Source organism: Rana temporaria, chromosome 1 (genome assembly GCF_905171775.1).
Source record: "Rana temporaria chromosome 1, aRanTem1.1, whole genome shotgun sequence".
In the NCBI taxonomy this organism is placed as follows: domain Eukaryota; kingdom Metazoa; phylum Chordata; class Amphibia; order Anura; family Ranidae; genus Rana; species Rana temporaria.
This window is the reverse complement of record NC_053489.1, coordinates 514,052,562-514,075,554: the sequence shown is the minus strand read 5'-3', so window position 1 is coordinate 514,075,554 and position 22,993 is coordinate 514,052,562. Positions and strand designations below refer to the sequence as shown.

General features: G+C 40.3%; 1 protein-coding gene across 7 annotated transcripts in view; it reads left to right on the top strand.

Annotated features, from left to right (window-relative positions):
- The window catches only part of INPP4B (inositol polyphosphate-4-phosphatase type II B), an 877,589-nt gene that overhangs the window by 783,077 nt on the left and 71,519 nt on the right, over nt 1-22,993 (top strand). For all 7 annotated transcript variants that reach the window (XM_040331418.1, XM_040331408.1, XM_040331402.1 and 4 more), the window contains one exon: nt 22,404-22,521. In XM_040331418.1, coding sequence (XP_040187352.1) covers nt 22,404-22,521 — 118 coding nt within the window. The remainder of the gene's footprint in view (nt 1-22,403; nt 22,522-22,993) is intronic.

The window sequence follows — 22,993 nt, the reverse complement described above, 5'->3', positions numbered from 1 at the left end:
GCAAAAGGATGTATATATACATCCCCTTTAAGAAGCGCCACGATTGTGCCTGCCGCAAGCTCCGTGACTCTGATGTCTGTGGGCATACCCGCGATTGTGTCAGGGTAAGAAAGAACGGGAAAATGCTGATGTAAACAAGCATTTCCCCAGTCTTCCTAGTGACAGGACAGTGATCACGGCTCCCTGTAATCCAGGCTTTTAGTAGCATTTAGTAGCAGGGGCTTTTAGAAGCAGTAAAAAATAAAAAATGCTAGTGCGTCCAGGAGCAGTAGCATTTTGGCAGAAAAAACATTTGACGTGTTCATTAATTTCAATGGCCAGAATAAATGATTTATTCTGGCCAATTAAATAAATTAAAGCACAAGCACTTGGGGCCAGATTCACAAAAGAGATACGACGGCGTATATCCTGATACGCCGTCGTATCTCTGAGATACGATTGTCGTATCTATGCGCCTGATTCATAGAATCAGGTTACGCATAGATAGCCCTAAGATCCGACAGGTGTAACTGTGTTACACCGTCGGATCTTAGGCTGCAATTCTAGGCCGGCCGCTAGGTGGCGATTCCATTGCAGTCGGCGTAGAATATGCAAATGACTAGTTACGGCGATTCACGAACGTCCGCTTTGCCCATCGCTAAATTTACGTCGTTTCCGTAGAGATGCGTCGCGTAAAACTAATTCATAGCTATGAAGAAGCACTAAGGCATAGTGCGAAACGTCAGCTTTTCTTTTGTTGTGCTGTTTTTTGCTGTGGCATGTATTTTGTGATTTTTAATTAAAGGAGGAGTTTTTTTGGAGTGCGGCTGTCCCAGCTTTTTTCCTTCATCCTAACCTGCATTTTGATTGCACTGCCTGCACCCTTGGCTCGGACCACAGGAATCAGATTACCTGGTTCTCTTTGAGCGGTTACCCACTCTCCCAATGTTAAGTATGGCCGTCGTTCCCGCGTCGAAATTTTAAATTTCACGCGTTTGCGTAAGTCGTCCGTGAATGGCGCTGGACGCCATTTACGTTAACGTCGAAACCAATGACGTCCTTGCGACGCCATTTAGCGCAATGCACGTCGGGTAATTTTACGGACGGAGCATGCGCAGTACGTTCGGCGTGGGAACGCGCCTAATTTAAATGGTGCCCGCCCCATTTGAATTAGGCGGGCTTGTGCCGAGCGGATTTACGCTACGCCGCCGCAAGTTTACAGGTAAGTGCTTTGTGAATCAGGCACTTACGCTGTAAACTTGCGGCGGTGTAACGTAAATGGGATACGTTACGCCGCCGCAGCGTAACGTATTTGTATGTGAATCTGGCCCTTGAAGCCTGTAAATGCACCTAAATACGCCTTAACGTGTTACACACTTTTTCAAGCGCCAGGCGTTTTTTCTGGCAAAATGCTGCTGTCAAGAGGAAAGGCTTTTGGTTTGCAAAACTTTGTGTGCATGATGCCTTGATGCCATGATGCCATGATGGATTGTGCCTGAAGGCATTTGTTCGGTTAAGACTAAAGCTGTCCATAGGAGGCTCACATTTTGGCCAATTCCACCAGCTCAAGACGTTAGTGGTTATTCCATTACCAGGCTCAAATGAACCTGGTGGGTAGTTGTTGCCTAAACAATGACTGCATCAGATGCAGTCACTGTTTGAATATTAAAGTAGCCATGGGTGCTGAGTTTGCCTGAATACAATAATCAAAAAGTCATATATGGATAGCTTTAGAATTAGAATGTCTTGGAACTAGAATATGCATTTTTTTTTCCTCAGTTAAGAAGTCTGGAAGCATAACTAAGGTAGGAGGGTGAAATGCATCTGAATAGTCAATTAAGAACCTGGACTTACACCCATGTGAAGAGTCAATTGAAATTTGAATTTTTGCCCAATGAAAATCAACATGTGTTGCCGCTTGCATGCTTACGGAACTGTAGTAAAAAAAGATCTACTTAAACAGTGGCATTTTTTTATGAAACGTCTTTCACACCAATATTTCTTCTAAATAGAGAAGTTATTTGCATTAGTTTATGAACAAATCTATAGCTTTTGACTCTGAGCCCAAATTAATTAACCATGCAAAATGACAATTCTTCCCTGTTGGGTTTGGTAATCAGTAAGTGATAATCTCTTAACTGCTCACAACATACTGAGTAATTTCTTTCCTGGAATAATTATTATGGCTCTCTTGCTTCAGAAGCCATGCACAGCCACTTAAAGAACAAGGATGCATAATTTTCTAGATTCTTATACCTGCTTAAAGCTATTGCAGCTGTGATTTACCCACTCAACCAGCAGCTATGAAAATCAGTCATCAACCTCGGCAGCCTGAAGTGAGCTGTAAATCAGTCAGCTGAAACGTGTCCAACCAGCTCAGTGTTCTGCACGTCCCCTCTTTGCATGCAGAGCATATTAAATGAATGATGAATGCAAGCATCCATGATTAACACACGGCTGGACCTTATCTCATAGCTGGCTTTATATACAAATCACTCTAAATGCCATCTGAAGCACCATGAGCAGAAGATAATACCCTGAACCTACTCCATTCTGGGGAAAACTCTGTGCTTATAGGTATTTTATTTCACAAAAAAGCTCCTTAGAATAGCTTATAAATGAATAAGAAGCAATTCAAGGTATGTGAACATATGTGGTTGTTAGGAAACGAGTATAGCGAAGTGCAGCAAAGAAAAAAAAGATAGTGAATTTTACACTAATGACCACAGTGAAGGAATGTAATGCAATTTCACGAGGGTGTGATTTGTAAAGGCAATTTAAAAAATATGAAGGTTTAGATTTTTTTTTTTATCATGGGTACAGATGATGAGGCCTTAATATATGGGTGCCCATAATGAAGTTCAGACAAGGTGATCATTCTATGCTAAGCATAAATAGACATATTATGCATTTCAAGTGCTCATGAGCAGGAACACTTAGAAAGGAACTTACGTTGATGGCCCTGGATAGGAGTTGAATTTAAAGCGGTGTTCCAACTATATTAAGCAATTTGTATGACTAATATATTTCAAGAGGCAATCATACAGTAAATCTATGTTGACTTACTTTTTTTAAATCGTCCACCGATCACACGAGTTATGTAAATGACACTTTTTAAAAATCATCTCCACCGTTCTCATTTTGCTTGTGGGCATGTGAAGCCCACAAGCACTTTCTTCCTGGATGCTGATGACGCTCTGTGACATGAAGCACCGCCCGTCCCGCCCCATTATCGCGCATGCGCATTGTAACAGCGCTGCAGCGCCGTCAACCTCTCGGGTTGCCATCACAACGGGCGCCGTCATCGGAAGTGCCGCCCCATTGTGATGGCAACGAAGAAAACAAAACCGGTGTAAGAAGACGGCTGACATCTAATGATGGAAGAGAAGAGTGCATCGCCCATTTTTAACATTTGTCTGTCACCCTGCATCGGAACAAAGGTTTTAATGCTCCAATACTTAAAATGGCCCCGAAATCTTAATTGAATCGCGTCACTTCCGGTTTTGAAGTGCCAAGATTCTAGCCCTAGGGGAAGCGCACTGCATCCTAGGAAATGATGACACACATTTTCCAGGAGCAGTAGCGTGCTGAGGAGCCGAGGGAGATGACATCACAAACCGAGGTGATTCAGAAGGAAGATTTCGTGGGACCGCATAGCAACAGGTATTTCCAGGTGAGTAAAAAAATAAATATTATCCAAATATTTTTTTCTTCACGGTATTATATGCACATTAAAGCAAAATATTTTTTTGATGGAAACTCCACTTGACCGTATAGAGTTGAGTGTTCTCTGGTTCATGCTCAGAGTTGTATAAAAACATAACCTTTTATTTCGGAGACTGCATGATGCCAGTCTCTGTCCGTTAGGATTTACTGGTACCACGTCCTTCTATTATACAGCCAGTGAAGACAAGAATACCTACCAGAACAAAGTAAAATGATAACGCTGCAAATGCACATATTGCCAGTATTTACAAATAATAGCAAACCCCAAATTTTCTGAGAGAGGAGCTACCTAAAAGCTTTTTCAATGCGTTTTACGGGACAAAGCCTGCTTCTTCAGGGGAAACTGGCAGTAATTAAAATAAAACAAAAAACGTGAGTTGTGCTATACGCATTAGCGTTTTAAACGCTATTATACAGCTCCTCTACATGAACATTTGGGGTTTCTATTATTTGTAAAAAATGGCAATATGTGCATTTGCAGCATTATTATTTTACTTATTTTGTTCCGGTAGGGATTGTGTTCTTCACTGTCTGTACAAAATAAAAGTATGTAACAATTTATTGTAGTGTCACCCACATAGTGGGGGAAAATGCATATTTGATCCCCTGCAGATCTTTTAAGTTTGCCCACTTACAAAGAAATGAGAGTCTCTAATTTTTATCATAGGTGTATTTGAAAATGATAGAGACAGAATATCATCCAAAAAACTTAGAAAAACACATAAAAAAATACTATAAATTAAGTTGCAGTTCAGAGAGTAAAATAAGTATTTGATCCCCAAACAACACATGACTCAGTTCTTGGTGGAGAAACCCTTGTTGATGCCCCCCCCCCCATCGCCCTCCGGTGCTACTACCGACTCGCCTGTGCAATCTGCAAGCTGGAGAAGGAATTCACCGGCCCTGAAAGTTGAGCATAGAGGTTTCCAAGGGACAGATGGTGCCTGGCAATCTCTATGACCTTCAGAGGCCCGCGGGCAACGTTATGACGTCACTTCCGGCCCAGCCGAAGTAAACTTTGCCGGGGACTCGGCTGGTAAGGCTGAGATAGTTTATTTTTTCATATGTTTAAGTCTTTCCTGCCTGGAGGAGAGATGTGGGGTCTTATAGACCCCACATCACTCCATAAAGAGGACCTGCCACACACTATTTCTTATTACAAGGGATATTTACATTCCTTGTAATAGGAATAAAAGTGAAAAAAAGTGAACAAAATTTAAGGAAAGGTGTAAAAATAAAAAAATTCAAATAAAATAAACAATAAAAAAGTTTTTTTTTTCTTAACCACTTAAGCCCCGGACCAATATGCAGCCTAAAGACCCAAGGGGTTTTTACAGTTCGGGACTGCGTCGCTTTAACAGACAATTGCGCGGTCGTGCGACGTGGCTCCCAAACAAAATTGGCGTCCTTTTTTCCCCACAAATAGAGCTTTCTTTTGGTGGTATTTGATCACATCTGCGGTTTTTAGTTTTTGCGCTATAAACAAAAATAGAGCAACAATTTTGAAAAAAAAGCAATATTTTTTACTTTTTGCTGTAATAAATATCCCCCAAAAACATATATAAAAACATTTTTTTTCCTCAGTTTAGGCCGATACGTATTCTTCTACCTATTTTTAGTAAAAAAAATCGCAATAAGCGTTTATCGATTGGTTTGCGCAAAATTTATAGTGTTTACAAAATAGGGGATAGTTTTATTGCATTTTTATTTTTTTTTATTTTTTTACTACTAATGGCGGCGATCAGCAATTTTTTTCGTGACTGCGACATTATGGCGGACACTTCGGACAATTTTGACACATTTTTGGGACCATTGTCATTTTCACAGCAAAAAATGCATTTAAATTGCATTCTTTATTGTGAAAATGACAGTTGCAGTTTGGGAGTTAACCACAGGCGGCGCTGTAGGAGTTAGGGATCACTGTGTATGTGTTTACAACTGTTTGGGGGTGTGGCTGTAGGAATGACGTCATCGATCGTGTCTTCCCTATAAAGGGAATGACGCGATCGATGCGCCGCCATAGTGAAGGACGGGGAAGCCGTGTTTACACACGGCTCTCCTCGTTCTTCAGCTCCGGGGAGCGATCGCGACGGAGCGGCTATAAACAAATAGCCGCGCCGTGGTCCCGGATCGCTCCCCGAGCGGACCCGACCTCCGCATGTAGCGGGGGGGGTCCCGATCGGACCCCCCACCCGCTAATAGGGGAGGACGTACCCATACGCCCATGTGCCTGTACGTGCCATATTGTGGACGTATATGTACATGGGCTGGTCCTTAAGTGGTTAAAGCGTCCCCGTCCCTGCATTTTTGCATACAGAAGCAAACGCATAAGTACGTTGTGCCCACATTTGTAAACGACATTCAAACCACATATGTGAGGTATCGCAATAGAGCAGGAGTAACAATTCTAGCCCAAAACCTCCTCTGTAACTCTAAACAGGTAACCTGTAAAAAAAAAAAAACGCCTATAGAGATTTTTTTTTATGTCACAATGTAGAGAATACGATTTCCTATCATTTGTGCCCAGTCTTGCCACACAGAGTTAATCCTCTTTTTATTGTTCAGTGAAATAAAACAGACTTCCAGATAAAGACCAAAGTCCTTGCTTGAGTGACAGGTTATTTACATATCTTGTGCACTAGCTTGCAGACATGCACAGCTTCTGTAAAGTGCACAATTCACATCCCCCTCCCCTCTCCTTCTCTCCTGTCCAGGTCTCCCAGAATTGGCTGTCTTTCCTGTGTTTTGATTAAATGTTTTCAAAATATGGGGTGATCCACAGTTCAGTGTAAACAGCCATCAGAATATACATAGACAAGAAGCTGTGCATGTCTGCAAGCTAGTGCACGAGATATGTAAATAACCTGTCACTCAAGCAAGGACTTTGTTTTTTATCTGGAAGCCGCTGGATTAACTTTGTGTGGCAAGACTGGGCAAAGATGCTAGGAAATCTTATGCCCCGTACACACCATCACTTTATGTGATGAAAAAAAATGACGTTTTTAAAAACGTCACTTTAATTGACTGTGTGTGGGGGAAAACGTTGTTTTATGTCTTGTAAAAAACGACCAAAAAAAATTGAAGCATGCTTCAATTTTATGTGTCGTTTTTTCAAAAGTGCACTTTTTACTTCACAGAAATTGACCGTGTGTAGCAAAAAACGTCGTTTTGTAAGACGTTTTTTCATCCACGCATGCCCAGAAGCTACTTCAATGGTAAAACGTGGTGGAACGTAACCTCACTTTGCAAGAACATTGTGAGAAAAACGATGGTGTGTAGGCAACTTCGTCTTTGAAAATTGAAGTTTCAAAAACGTCATTTTTTACTTCACAGAAAGTGTTGTTTTTTTCATCACATAAAGTGATGGTGTGTACGCGGCATTATTCTCTACATTGTGCTTCTTCTTGAGCCACTCCTTTTTTGCCTTGGCGGTATGTTTTGGGTCATTATCATGCTGGAAAACACATGCCTGATGAAGGGGCCCTGTGTGACTCTGATGCATCATACACACGACCGGTTTTCCCGTCGGGAAAACTGCCATGAGAGCTTTTGGCTGGGAAAACCAGTCGTGTGTATGCTCCATTGCAGTTTTCCCGACAGGAAAACTGCCAAAAAGAAAAAAGAGAACCAGTTCTCTTTTTTCCCCACCGGGATTCCCGGCAGTTTTCCTATGTGAAAAACTGTGATGGAGCATACACACGGCCGGGATTCCCGACCGAAGCTCCATCGCAGTTTTCCTGTCGGGAAAACCTCTCGTGTGTAGGGGAAAAACTTACCGAGCAGGTTCTCAGTTTTCCCCTCGGGATTCCCGGCAGAATTTTTACGACCGGGAATCCCATACATGTGTACTAGGCATTAGACGTTGCACTGTTCTTGTGATGTGATCATGCAATAAACAATCTGTTTGGACGCTACTTTGTTGTTCCATGGTGTGCTGGCAAATATCTCCTTTTTGCCCACGCACGCACACACACCTCCTTTTTAACATCTAAGTCGGATATTGTAGAACAATTACAATATCTCCCAAACTTAAAGTTTTGCTGTATAGGTTAGTGTTTGTGTAAGGTCCAGTAGAGAGCGTTGTGATGGTCTTTTACCTTTTTTTTCACAGCAGTGTTGTTCTGTGAATGGGGCAGAAAAACATGGGTCCCAGCATATTTTTATGTTACGTGCACTTTTCTTCATTGATGTTGTTGGTACATTTGCTCTTTGTGCAAGGTATCCTCAGACTGAAAAACAACAATAAAAATAAAAGGGCTTGCCTACCTATTGCATTACTTCATTAAAATGTATTCCAAGTTAAAAACAGCAATAATTGTACTCACAAACGTGAATTGGGTAAACGCATGTCATAGCAAGTGGGATCGACTGCCTGAAGGTCTAATCAAGTCCATCGGTACTGCCAGATCGGTACTTCCTGGTTTTGTGGCAGCACTGATAGAATTGATTAGACCTTCGGGCAGTCGATCTCACTTGCTATGACATGCGTTTACCCAATTCACGTTTGTGAGTACTTTTATTGCTGTTTTTACCCTGGAATAGATTGTATTGAGGCAATGCGCTAGATCAAAATAAATACAACTAAATCTAAAATACTGTAAGAAAAAAACGTTTGGCCTTTTAGTTACACTTTACAGCTTTAAAGCAGTATGATACCCAAACCCCAAAATGTCATATATTGCAGTTGTTGCATTTGTTTTCTTTAAAGTGATAACTGGTTCTAAGAATTGGTAAGATGCAATATAAAAAAAATGTTTGCTTTTGGGTTCAATACTGCTGTAAGTGAGAAAATATGATAATAAATAGAATATATCAGCCACTTATGGTTTTGTCTCTTGTGTTAGCAGACAGATAATTATAATTGAGGTTAGAGAATTTATTATTCTTTAGTTATCCACGCATTTAAAGGTTATGATGATCCTGAGAAACTGGAAAATGCTTGGATAGTGGAGTGTAAAGCAATATACAGTAAAACCTTTGTTTGAGAGTAACTTGGTTTGAGAGCGTTTTGCAAGACAAACAACATGTTTTAATAAATCTTGACTTAATATACAAGTGATGTCTTGATATAAGAGTAGCGTCATGTCACAAATGTGTATACAAGAGAAGAGAGGAGCCTCTAAGTGTAGCAATATGGTTACATTTAATGCAGGTACAACATTTTGCAACATATTGCTACACTTTTAAACTCTTTTTTATACTCTGTAGCTCCTGATGGATTTTTCTTCTAATCCCCTTGTGGAGGCTTCCATTTGTGGATGGACATTTTATATTTATACAATTTATCACATTGCTATAATCTTTTTATATGGATTGTAAACTGTAGGACCCATGAATATAAATGGTTGTGGAACAAACCATCTGAGTTTCCATTATTTCTTATGGGAAAATTTGCTTTGATATACAAGTGCTTTGCATTACAGACAGAAATTATGCTCGCAATCCAAGGTTTTACTGTAGTCGTTTTTTGGGAGGTTATTTATCCACCTGCTACTCTCTTATTTTGCAAATGACTGGAGAGTTTTGGTTACAAAGCAAATTTGTTAGTGGGAATACGTTTGGTTGAAATTTCTGGCTGAAATATATGTTTAGCCAAAGCTATCATTGGCTAAATTTCCCTTCACTTTTTATAAAGACTCAGGGCCAGATTCTGGTACATCCGCGCAATTTTGTGCGGGCGTAATGTATCTGATTTACGTTACGCCTCCGCAACTTAGACGGGCAAGTGCTGTATTCTCAAAGCACTTGCTCCGTAAGTTGCGGCGGCGTAGCGTAAATCGGCCGGCGTAAGCCCGCCTAATTCAAATTTGGATCAGGGGGGCATGTTTTATTTAAATCTACTGTGACTCGACGTAATTGATGTTTTTCTCAAACGGCGCATGCGCCATCCGTGGAATTTCCCAGTGTGCATTGCTCCAAAGTACGCCGCAAGGACGTCATTGGTTTTGACGTGAACGTAAATGACGTCCAGCCCCATTCACGGACGACTTATGCAAACGACGTAACTATTTCAAATTTAGACGCGGGAACGACGGCCATACTTAACATTGATGCGCCGCACTTATGCCACCATATAGCAGGGGCAACTATACGCCGGGAAAAGCCTAACGTAAACGGCGTAAATTTACTGCGTCGGCCAGGCGTACGTTCGGGAATTTGGGTATCTTGCTGATTTGCATATTTTGACACGTAAATCAGCATACACGCCCCTAGCGGTCAGCGGAGAAATGCAGTTACGATCCGACGGCGTAAGAGACTTACGCCTGTCGGATCTAATGGATATCTATGCGTAACTGATTCTAAGAATCAGGCGCATAGATGCGACGGGTCGGATTAGGACTTACGACGGCGTACATGGTGCTGCGCCGTCGTAAGTCCTTTCAGAATCTGGCCCTCAATGAGAAGTTACTGGAAAGCTTCCAGAAGTACAAGAATTCCCATCGTAGACAGTTGCCCCAGAACAAGTATCCCTAATACAATATTTTTCCTCCCTCTTGATTTAAGGGCAACTCTTAAATATGGTATTTACCCTCACTGTCTGTTTCAGTGATAGTGATCTCCAGTAAATAGAGGAGTATATCTCCAAAGTAGGGACACCTACAGCAAAAAAAAAAAACACGACAGTAGGTCTATCTTTTCCCCAATCCAAAAAGTGAAAATAGAGATACATAATGAAATGAAGACTTTACCAGGTGAACAAAAGAGACAGAGGCCCGGATTCAGAGAGCAATTGCGCCTGCGTAACCATAGTTACGCAGCGCAGTTGCTTGCTTGCGCCGGCGTTACGAATGCTCCTGATTCAGGAACATCGTAACGCCGACTGCAGCCTAAAATCTGCGTGGCATAAGGCTCTTATGCCACGCATATCTTGGGCTGCATTCTAGCGATGACTGCTAGGGGGCGCTCCCATTGTGCTCAGTGTATAGTATGCAAATTGCATACTAACACCGATTCACAATGTTGCGCGAGCCCTGCGTACGCAAGTTACGGAGTTTCCGTACGGCGTCTTTAGCGTAAGGCTGCCCCTTCTAATAGTAGGGGCAGCCAATGCTAAAGTATACCCGCCGTTCCCGCGTCGTGAAATTTGAATTTCACGTCGTTTGCGTAAGTGATTCGTGAATGGCACTGGACGCCATTCACGTTCACTTTGAAGCAAATGACATCCTTGCGACGTCATTTGCCGCAATGCACGTCGGGAAAGTTTCCCGACGGCGCATGCGCTTTACGATCGGCGCGGGAACGCGCCTAATTTAAATGATTTCCGCCCCCTGCGGGATCATTTAAATTGCGCGCGCTTACACAGGGCAGTTTTGCCGGCGCGCCCTCGCAATTTACGGAGCTACTGCTCCGTGAATCGAGGGCAGCGGCGCAAATTTGCGGGGGCGCAGGGCAAAATAATTGCCCTGTGCCTCCGTAATTTAGGCGCAATTCTTACTGAATCTGGGCCAGGGATTATTCTTTGACCCCAGAGAGCATGGCATGTTGAGCCAAGAAATGTTGGTTGAAAGTTTGGATCTACTAGGTTACATTCCAAAGAGATCCATCCCAAATAACACTAGGTATGTACCAAGTTTACTTGTTACCTGGAGTTTTCTTTAACCACTTGCCGCCCGCCAATGACAGATTGACGGCGGCAAAGTGGTTGTAGAATCCTGACCGGACGTCATATGACGTCCTCAGGATTCTGAGCCGCTGCGCGCCCCCGGGGGCGCGCATCGCGGCGATCGTTGTTGCGGGGTGTCAGTCTGACACCCCGCAACACCGATCTTGGTAAAGAGTCTCTTACGGAGACTCTTTACCACGTGATCAGCCGTGTCCAACCACGGCTGATCACGATGTAAACAGGAAGAGCCGTCGATGGCTCTTCCTCACTCGCGTCTGACAGATCGGCGGCTCTCCTGACAGGGGGGGTTCGCGCTGATTGTTTATCAGCGCAGCCCCCCCTCGGATCGCCACATGGACCACCAGGGATGCCCACCAGGGAAGGGCAAAACAAAAAAAAAAAGTAAAAAAAAAAGTCAAAAAAGTAAAAAAAAAAAAAGATGCCAATCAGTGCCCACAAATGGGCACTGACTGGCAACAAGTAAATCAGTGCCGCCCCACAGTGTCCATCAGTGACGCCCCACAGTGTCCATCAGTGCCACCCCACAGTGTCCATCAATGCCACCCCACAGTGCCTATCAGTGCCACCCCACAGTGCCCATCAGTGCCACCCCACAGTGCCCATCTGTGCCGCCCATGAGTGCCCATCTGTGCCGCCCATGAGTGCCCATCAGTGCCGCCCATGAGTGCCCATCAGTGCCGCCTATGTGTGCCCATGAGTGCCGCCTATGTGTGCCCATCAGTGCCGCATACCAGCGCCGCCAATCAGTGCCACCTCATCTGTGCCCGTCAGTACTACCTTGTCGATGTCCATCAGTGCCATCTCATCTGTGCCCATCAGTGCCACCATATCAGTGCCCGTAATTGAAAGAGAAAACGTACTTATTTACAAATAAAATTACAGAAAAAAATAAAAACTTAATCTTTTTCAAAATTTTCGGTCATTTTTTAGTTGTTGCGCAAAAAAATTAAATCGCAGAGGTGATCAAATACCACCAAAAGAAAGCTCTATTTGTGGGTAAAAAAGGACGCCAATTTTGTTTGGGTGTATGATATGGAAATATTGCGCTAATTATTAACTTAATTAATGATGCCAACCGTGCTAAACAGTGATTCAAACTTTAAATATAAAGAAACAATATAGGAACAAATCCACAAAATATGTCCAATTGTGTATAAAATGTGCACCAGTGTTTCAATTAAAACAACAACACCCAGTTCAGTGTAGTGATAGGAAAATTCGATGTAATCACAAGCACACTCCTGCTTCACAGATGGGGGATCTCCTCCACACAGACACCGCTCATGAAAAAAGAGAGAGAGGAAAGGAGACAGCTCATTGCACAGATGGTATGGCACCAAGGAAACAAAAGATATTCCTCTAGAAATGGCACACTCACGCTACCGCCGTTCAAACAAAGCATAGATATCCAATGCACCAATCCTCCATAGAGCCGCTCAGCTGATGTTGTATCTACTCATTCGGATCCACTGTCCGTCCCGCTCGTAGCTCCTCCCCCACGCGTTACGTCAATGGTCACTTGACTTAATCATGGGTCACTCCCCGTCCACTCTCAGCTGCTGATATTTATAGTCAGTGAGGCTGACAGGTAAAAACGGGAGCGAAGGAGTGATTACACATCATCATCATTGCTGGCGTTCAAAGGATTAAACATGCACTGTACAAAATATCTAGTGCATGTTGGCAATTTTAATAAGAACTATTTAAAAACATGTTTGTTTAAAACTTTATCTAGAAAACTTTATCTAAAAAACTTTTACCGGTTTAGCATTTATAGACACTAGGGATATGCATCAAAGGCATAGCAGCCTCTAGTGGCTACAGACGATATTACAGCTTATATTGCAAAAACTTATCAAGCAATATCAATTAGACACAGACATAATCGCATCATTCACATACAATTATAAATATGCAATTACAAATATACAATTAAAAATCCCAAATATATTACAGTTTAAAAAACCCATAGGTAATCTAAAATTAATTTAAAATTGCAGAGAGGAAAAAATTATGTATATATTAAACCAGATAGATACAATATCACAAAATATTCAAATACTTAATTAGTTATCAGAGATGAAACAATTGAGGTCGAATTCTATATTTAACCCATTGGGCGATAAAGACCTCATTTCGTGTATCCATCTTGATTCTGTTTGGCTTAAGGTCCGTACCATATGGCTACCTCTCCAATGGGGGTTGTATTTAGCAATTGCCCAAAATTTGAGATCTTTGGGATTCATATTATGGCACGAAGCAAAATGGCGCGACACATTATGATTCGGAAAGCCCTTTTCAATATTTTGAATGTGTTCCCTGAGCCTCTTCCATAGAGGTCTTTTTGTGCGGCCAATGTACTGCAGAGAACACGAACATTGTAGAGCATAGACAACTCCCTCCGTTCTACATGTTATTAAGTCTTTTATTTGATATTCCTTTTGTGTGACATTGGACGTGAAACTGGAACATTTTTGACCATTAAAGTTGGTCTTCTTGCAGGCAAAACACCTTTTACAAGGAAAAAAAACCTTTTCCCTGAAAGAAAATAAGGGTATTTGATTTGGTGGGGGGATCGGGTACATTTTTTGCCACCAAATCCCTCAAAGAGGGAGCACGTCTATAGATTACCCTTGGCATACTTGGAAGTATACATTGCAGCTGTTGATCGGCTTGCAATATAGGCCAATGCCGTTTAAAGATCGATTCCAGTTGTCTATGTTGGACATTATAATTCAAAATAATTGGTATATTGTCGTCCATGGTTTTGTTTATAATCTTATCTTCAATTAATGTCTCTCTCGGTATATCTAACACGTTTTTTATTTGCGTCTGTATGAAGCTACTATCATACCCTTTTTTGGTAAATCTCTCGCCAATCCAGTTGGCTTGTTCCAAATAGGTCTGGGGATCGGTACAATTCCTGCGGATTCTTACTAACTGACCTTTCGGTATGTTGATGAGCCATGGATCATGATGGCAGCTATCTACCGGAATATAACTGTTCCGTTCTACCGGTTTGAAAAAGGTTTTTAGTAATAATCTTTTGAGCTTCAAGTGTAATTTCTAAGTCCAGAAATTGTATCTTTTTATCATTGATGGTATAAGTGAGTACAATGTTTTTTTGATTAAGATTCAGTTTCTCAAAGAATTGGACTAATGATTCCGCATCTCCCTTCCATATGAGGATACAATCGTCAATGAATCTTTTATATAAAACCAATTGATCTGGCAAGTTCTGATAAATGGCAACTTCCTCCCACTCGGCCATAAAGACATTGGCAACACTAGGTGCGTATTTGGCTCCCATACCAATGCCGTTTAATTGCCGGTAATACTTTTGTCTATACCAAAAATAGTTATGTTGTAGGCCGAATGCCAAACATCTCAACACAAATCTATTCTGTCTAGACACACGTGACCCAAATTTGTTTAAAGCCCATTTAGATGCCTGAATTGCTTCTATATGATTTATAATAGTGTAGAGCGAGGACACATCAGCTGTTGCTAGTAGATAGTTCTCCGATGTTTCAACTTTTACAGTGTCCAAAATCTGAATCAAATGTTTGGTGTCCCTTAGGTAAGCCCTAGTTTGTGGGACCAAAGGTTGAATGAACTTGTCTACATACTGTCCTAATCTTGCATTTATGGACTGGATACCATTAATAATGGGTCTCCCTGGAGGTCTTAAAGGGTCCTTATGAATCTTCGGAATTGTATATATAATAGGAACCCTACAACTATCAGGGACTAAGTACTTGGATTCTCTTTTATGAAGTACTCCTTTGTCCCTTCCTCTTTGTACCAAATCAATTAGTTCTTCCTTGTATTCATTTGTAGGATTTCCTCTCAATTTGATGTATGTGCTGGAATCTTGCAGTTGATTTTCCAATTCTTCATAATAGTATTCTTTTGAAAGTACCACTATAGCTCCTCCTTTATCCGCAGGTCTAATTATGACCTGTTTATTTTCCTCTAATTCTTTTATTCCTTTATGAATACTTGTGGAATCAGGGACTTTTTTTACTTTCAATTTGTCCAGGTCTCTGAGTACCAATTTATTAAAAACTTCAACATGTTCATTATTGTGGACTTGGGGATTAAATAATGATTTATTCCTCAGTTGACTATGTTGAACTCTCCCCAGAAGATTTTGGTCCTGTACTCCTTTAATAGGTTGGTTCATCATATATTTTTTGATATTTAGCTTCCTGGTATACTTCTGTATATCTACATAGACATCAAATTTGCTTAAGTTGCGTTTTGTTGCAAACTTGAGCCTTTTATCCAGAGTTAAAAGTTCCGTGCGTGTTAGTTCAATTCCACTAATATTGTAAATACCCTCCCCTACTGGACTTTTCTTCTTTTGGATCTTGTGTCCGCCTCTACATCCTCTCTTTCGTTGGGGCTTCGCATATGTGTCGTTTGATCGTACCGTGGAGGAGTTCTCTCGCTCCGACGATACTCTAAAAAAGAACGTGAATCATTTTCCTCTCTGTAGTTACCCAGTGGTTCATATTTATTATGCGTGGGTATGGGACTTCTTCTATTATCATACTGATAATAGTCCCTGGGAGTTGAGTTCCCATAATTATATTGTTGGGATGGTGGTCTAAATTGCTGTTGGGGATAATTATCCCTAGGATCCCTACAGTCATGTATATAGTACTGGTGATCCTGTTGGTAACCGTACTGTTGTCCCCCTTGGTGATCTTGTCGATTTTGTGGAGGTTTAGACTGTTTCTGATTATTCTTATTTTTCCAAGCCGGTTTTCTCGGAGATTTAGATCTTGGTTGTTGATTGTTCTTATTCCCCCACCAGGGTTTTGGGGTTCTCGGTTCATTGTGATCATTTCTTGTTGATCTTGGTGGATTGCTGGAACCATAGCCATTAGGATTGTCCCTATACAATCTACCATCCTCACCTCCATTACTACCAGTGGGTTCCGGAGATCTATATCTCATATCTCTCCTTGGGGATACTATTCGTACCTCCCTATCCGGGGATGATGAAATTGATCCCCTATTGCTATCCTTGAGATTAATTTGCCACTTGAAGGTTTGGTGCTGTTTATAATCATTGGTATCCCTAAGATATTTTCTCTTCTTCCGTTGTTTAATTTCAATATCTTTTTGTTCTAAAACTTTATTTAATTGGGCTGTGAGTGTTAAAAAAGAGGTACTTTCCTTATGATCATCTAAAAAAACTTTGCAATCTGCAATCTGTTTATTGATCATGGAGAGTTTTCTTTGTTTCCGTTTGATTAAAAATTGTAAAACTTCTGTCCCTTTTACATTAAAAAATTGATACCATTCTTCTATAGAATCTTTATCTAGAAGTCCATCATTTATTGGTACATCCCATCTGAGTCTCCGCGGTACAATACCTTCTTTAATATATTGTTCATGGGTTGTAAGATCCCACCATACACTCACTTTCTTCTCCATTAAGTGGCCAAACTTTCTGAAGGTGGTATCAAGGTCACCCACTTCAGAAACAGGTTTGGTGGTGAACACATCTTTTAAATCAACAGTGCGGTTCTCAATAAATTTGAATATATCCATAATTTTGCTGCTAATAGTGAAAGGATGACCAGTGAAAATATGTAAAAAATAACTACAGCGCTAAATTAAATAATCAAAAAATATACCATTAATAAATCACCAAATAATAAAAAGCTGCAAAAATATTTTGTAGTGGGTCAAACAAAGTAAAAATGTGTATAATATGGAAATATTGCGCTAATTATTAACTTAATTAATGATGCCAACCGTGCTAAACAGTGATTCAAACTTTAAATATAAAGAAACAATATTGGAACAAATCCACAAAATATGTCCAATTGTGTATAAAATGTGCACCAGTGTTTCAATTAAAACAACAACACCCAGTTCAGTGTAGTGATAGGAAAATTCGATGTAATCACAAGCACACTCCTGCTTCACAGATGGGGGATCTCCTCCACACAGACACCGCTCATGAAAAAAGAGAGAGAGGAAAGGAGACAGCTCATTGCACAGATGGTATGGCACCAAGGAAACAAAAGATATTCCTCTAGAAATGGCACACTCACGCTACCGCCGTTCAAACAAAGCATAGATATCCAATGCACCAATCCTCCATAGAGCCGCTCAGCTGATGTTGTATCTACTCATTCGGATCCACTGTCCGTCCCGCTTGTAGCTCCTCCCCCACGCGTTACGTCAATGGTCACTTGACTTAATCATGGGTCACTCCCCGTCCACTCTCAGCTGCTGATATTTATAGTCAGATGTGTTCACCACCAAACCTGTTTCTGAAGTGGGTGACCTTGATACCACCTTCAGAAAGTTTGGCCACTTAATGGAGAAGAAAGTGAGTGTATGGTGGGATCTTACAACCCATGAACAATATATTAAAGAAGGTATTGTACCGCGGAGACTCAGATGGGATGTACCAATAAATGATGGACTTCTAGATAAAGATTCTATAGAAGAATGGTATCAATTTTTTAATGTAAAAGGGACAGAAGTTTTACAATTTTTAATCAAACGGAAACAAAGAAAACTCTCCATGATCAATAAACAGATTGCAGATTGCAAAGTTTTTTTAGATGATCATAAGGAAAGTACCTCTTTTTTAACACTCACAGCCCAATTAAATAAAGTTTTAGAACAAAAAGATATTGAAATTAAACAACGGAAGAAGAGAAAATATCTTAGGGATACCAATGATTATAAACAGCACCAAACCTTCAAGTGGCAAATTAATCTCAAGGATAGCAATAGGGGATCAATTTCATCATCCCCGGATAGGGAGGTACGAATAGTATCCCCAAGGAGAGATATGAGATATAGATCTCCGGAACCCACTGGTAGTAATGGAGGTGAGGATGGTAGATTGTATAGGGACAATCCTAATGGCTATGGTTCCAGCAATCCACCAAGATCAACAAGAAATGATCACAATGAACCGAGAACCCCAAAACCCTGGTGGGGGAATAAGAACAATCAAAAACCAAGATCTAAATCTCCGAGAAAACCGGCTTGGAAAAATAAGAATAATCAGAAACAGTCTAAACCTCCACAAAATCGACAAGATCACCAAGGGGGACAACAGTACGGTTACCAACAGGATCACCAGTACTATATACATGACTGTAGGGATCCTAGGGATAATTATCCCCAACAGCAATTTAGACCACCATCCCAACAATATAATTATGGGAGCTCAACTCCCAGGGACTATTATCAGTATGATAATAGAAGAAGTCCCATACCCACGCATAATAAATATGAACCACTGGGTAACTACAGAGAGGAAAATGATTCACGTTCTTTTTTAGAGTATCGTCGGAGCGAGAGAACTCCTCCACGGTACGATCAAACGACACATATGCGAAGCCCCAACGAAAGAGAGGATGTAGAGGCGGACACAAGATCCAAAAGAAGAAAAGTCCAGTAGGGGAGGGTATTTACAATATTAGTGGAATTGAACTAACACGCACGGAACTTTTAACTCTGGATAAAGGGCTCAAGTTTGCACCAAAACGCAACTTAAGCAAATTTGATGTCTATGTAGATATACAGAAGTATACCAGGAAGCTAAATATCAAAAAATATATGATGAACCAACCTATTAAAGGAGTACAGGACCAAAATCTTCTGGGGAGAGTTCAACATAGTCAACTGAGGAATAAATCATTATTTAATCCCCAAGTCCACAATAATGAACATGTTGAAGTTTTTAATAAATTGGTACTCAGAGACCTGGACAAATTGAAAGTAAAAAAAGTCCCTGATTCCACAAGTATTCATAAAGGAATAAAAGAATTAGAGGAAAATAAACAGGTCATAATTAGACCTGCGGATAAAGGAGGAGCTATAGTGGTACTTTCAAAAGAATACTATTATGAAGAATTGGAAAATCAACTGCAAGATTCCAGCACATACATCAAATTGAGAGGAAATCCTACAAATGAATACAAGGAAGAACTAATTGATTTGGTACAAAGAGGAAGGGACAAAGGAGTACTTCATAAAAGAGAATCCAAGTACTTAGTCCCTGATAATTGTAGGGTTCCTATTATATATACAATTCCGAAGATTCATAAGGACCCTTTAAGACCTCCAGGGAGACCCATTATTAATGGTATCCAGTCCATAAATGCAAGATTAGGACAGTATGTAGACAAGTTCATTCAACCTTTGGTCCCACAAACTAGGGCTTACCTAAGGGACACCAAACATTTGATTCAGATTTTGGACACTGTAAAAGTTGAAACATCGGAGAACTATCTACTAGCAACAGCTGATGTGTCCTCGCTCTACACTATTATAAATCATATAGAAGCAATTCAGGCATCTAAATGGGCTTTAAACAAATTTGGGTCACTTGTGTCTAGACAGAATAGATTTGTGTTGAGATGTTTGGCATTCGGCCTACAACATAACTATTTTTGGTATAGACAAAAGTATTACCGGCAATTAAACGGCATTGGTATGGGAGCCAAATACGCACCTAGTGTTGCCAATGTCTTTATGGCCGAGTGGGAGGAAGTTGCCATTTATCAGAACTTGCCAGATCAATTGGTTTTATATAAAAGATTCATTGACGATTGTATCCTCATATGGAAGGGAGATGCGGAATCATTAGTCCAATTCTTTGAGAAACTGAATCTTAATCAAAAAAACATTGTACTCACTTATACCATCAATGATAAAAAGATACAATTTCTGGACTTAGAAATTACACTTGAAGCTCAAAAGATTATTACTAAAACCTTTTTCAAACCGGTAGAACGGAACAGTTATATTCCGGTAGATAGCTGCCATCATGATCCATGGCTCATCAACATACCGAAAGGTCAGTTAGTAAGAATCCGCAGGAATTGTACCGATCCCCAGACCTATTTGGAACAAGCCAACTGGATTGGCGAGAGATTTACCAAAAAAGGGTATGATAGTAGCTTCATACAGACGCAAATAAAAAACGTGTTAGATATACCGAGAGAGACATTAATTGAAGATAAGATTATAAACAAAACCATGGACGACAATATACCAATTATTTTGAATTATAATGTCCAACATAGACAACTGGAATCGATCTTTAAACGGCATTGGCCTATATTGCAAGCCGATCAACAGCTGCAATGTATACTTCCAAGTATGCCAAGGGTAATCTATAGACGTGCTCCCTCTTTGAGGGATTTGGTGGCAAAAAATGTACCCGATCCCCCCACCAAATCAAATACCCTTACTTTCTTTCAGGGAAAAGGTTTTTTTCCTTGTAAAAGGTGTTTTGCCTGCAAGAAGACCAACTTTAATGGTCAAAAATGTTCCAGTTTCACGTCCAATGTCACACAAAAGGAATATCAAATAAAAGACTTAATAACATGTAGAACGGAGGGAGTTGTCTATGCTCTACAATGTTCGTGTTCTCTGCAGTACATTGGCCGCACAAAAAGACCTCTATGGAAGAGGCTCAGGGAACACGTTCAAAATATTGAAAAGGGCTTTCCGAATCATAATGTGTCGCGCCATTTTGCTTCGTGCCATAATATGAATCCCAAAGATCTCAAATTTTGGGCAATTGCTAAATACAACCCCCATTGGAGAGGTAGCCATATGGTACGGACCTTAAGCCAAACAGAATCAAGATGGATACACGAAATGAGGTCTTTATCGCCCAATGGGTTAAATATAGAATTCGACCTCAATTGTTTCATCTCTGATAACTAATTAAGTATTTGAATATTTTGTGATATTGTATCTATCTGGTTTAATATATACATAATTTTTTCCTCTCTGCAATTTTAAATTAATTTTAGATTACCTATGGGTTTTTTAAACTGTAATATATTTGGGATTTTTAATTGTATATTTGTAATTGCATATTTATAATTGTATGTGAATGATGCGATTATGTCTGTGTCTAATTGATATTGCTTGATAAGTTTTTGCAATATAAGCTGTAATATCGTCTGTAGCCACTAGAGGCTGCTATGCCTTTGATGCATATCCCTAGTGTCTATAAATGCTAAACCGGTAAAAGTTTTTTAGATAAAGTTTTTTAGATAAAGTTTTAAACAAACATGTTTTTAAATAGTTCTTATTAAAATTGCCAACATGCACTAGATATTTTGTACAGTGCATGTTTAATCCTTTGAACGCCAGCAATGATGATGATGTGTAATCACTCCTTCGCTCCCGTTTTTACCTGTCAGCCTCACTGACTATAAATATCAGCAGCTGAGAGTGGACGGGGAGTGACCCATGATTAAGTCAAGTGACCATTGACGTAACGCGTGGGGGAGGAGCTACGAGCGGGACGGACAGTGGATCCGAATGAGTAGATACAACATCAGCTGAGCGGCTCTATGGAGGATTGGTGCATTGGATATCTATGCTTTGTTTGAACGGCGGTAGCGTGAGTGTGCCATTTCTAGAGGAATATCTTTTGTTTCCTTGGTGCCATACCATCTGTGCAATGAGCTGTCTCCTTTCCTCTCTCTCTTTTTTCATGAGCGGTGTCTGTGTGGAGGAGATCCCCCATCTGTGAAGCAGGAGTGTGCTTGTGATTACATCGAATTTTCCTATCACTACACTGAACTGGGTGTTGTTGTTTTAATTGAAACACTGGTGCACATTTTATACACAATTGGACATATTTTGTGGATTTGTTCCTATATTGTTTCTTTATATTTAAAGTTTGAATCACTGTTTAGCACGGTTGGCATCATTAATTAAGTTAATAATTAGCGCAATATTTCCATATTATACACATTTTTACTTTGTTTGACCCACTACAAAATATTTTTGCAGCTTTTTATTATTTGGTGATTTATTAATGGTATATTTTTTGATTATTTAATTTAGCGCTGTAGTTATTTTTTACACAATTTTGTTTGGGTACAGTGTAGCATGACCGCGCAATCGCCATTCAAATTGCGACAGTGCTGAAAGCTGAAAATTGGCTTGGGCGGGAAGGTGTATACGTGCCCTGTATGGAAGTGGTTAAAATAAGACGAACCGTATATTACTTGAAGACATTTCACATATATGACAGTTTTACTATCCATGTTGTATCTAGGTGAAGAAATCGGGATGCTGGAAGACATGGCTGTCAGTATTTCAGATCTGAAGCACACAGTATTTAAAATAACAGAAGCCAAATCGGATGACTTTCTGCCCATTGTGACTGGAAGACGGTAAGCTTTGTCTGTAGCAGAAACAATCTTTCTCACATCTTCAGAAATTAGATTAAGAAAACATTTTGTTTTTTAAAGTGTATTAGATTTCACAACTAATTAGTGTTATAATACATTGTGATGCTGATATTGCCACAATCCATTCCATAATATTAAATCATGAGTTATATCCTTGCATCTTGTCTGTAGCTCATGTCAGGATAATAAATTCCATTTATAAGGCTTGACATTTTCATTTATGAATAAAGTTCAGAACAAAGTTGTATGATAAATTATAGGGGATTGCCTTAAACCAGAAGAAGAAGAAGACATTTTTAATTATTTACATTATGAATTTATTCTTGTTTGCCGAAAATTAAAGTGGTTGTAAACCCATACATATACCGATTAAAGTGACTGGCCCTAGGTGATGCACAGAGATTAAACAAATCCTCCTACATAAGTTGCACCTATTTATCTGTAGCACTTTCTC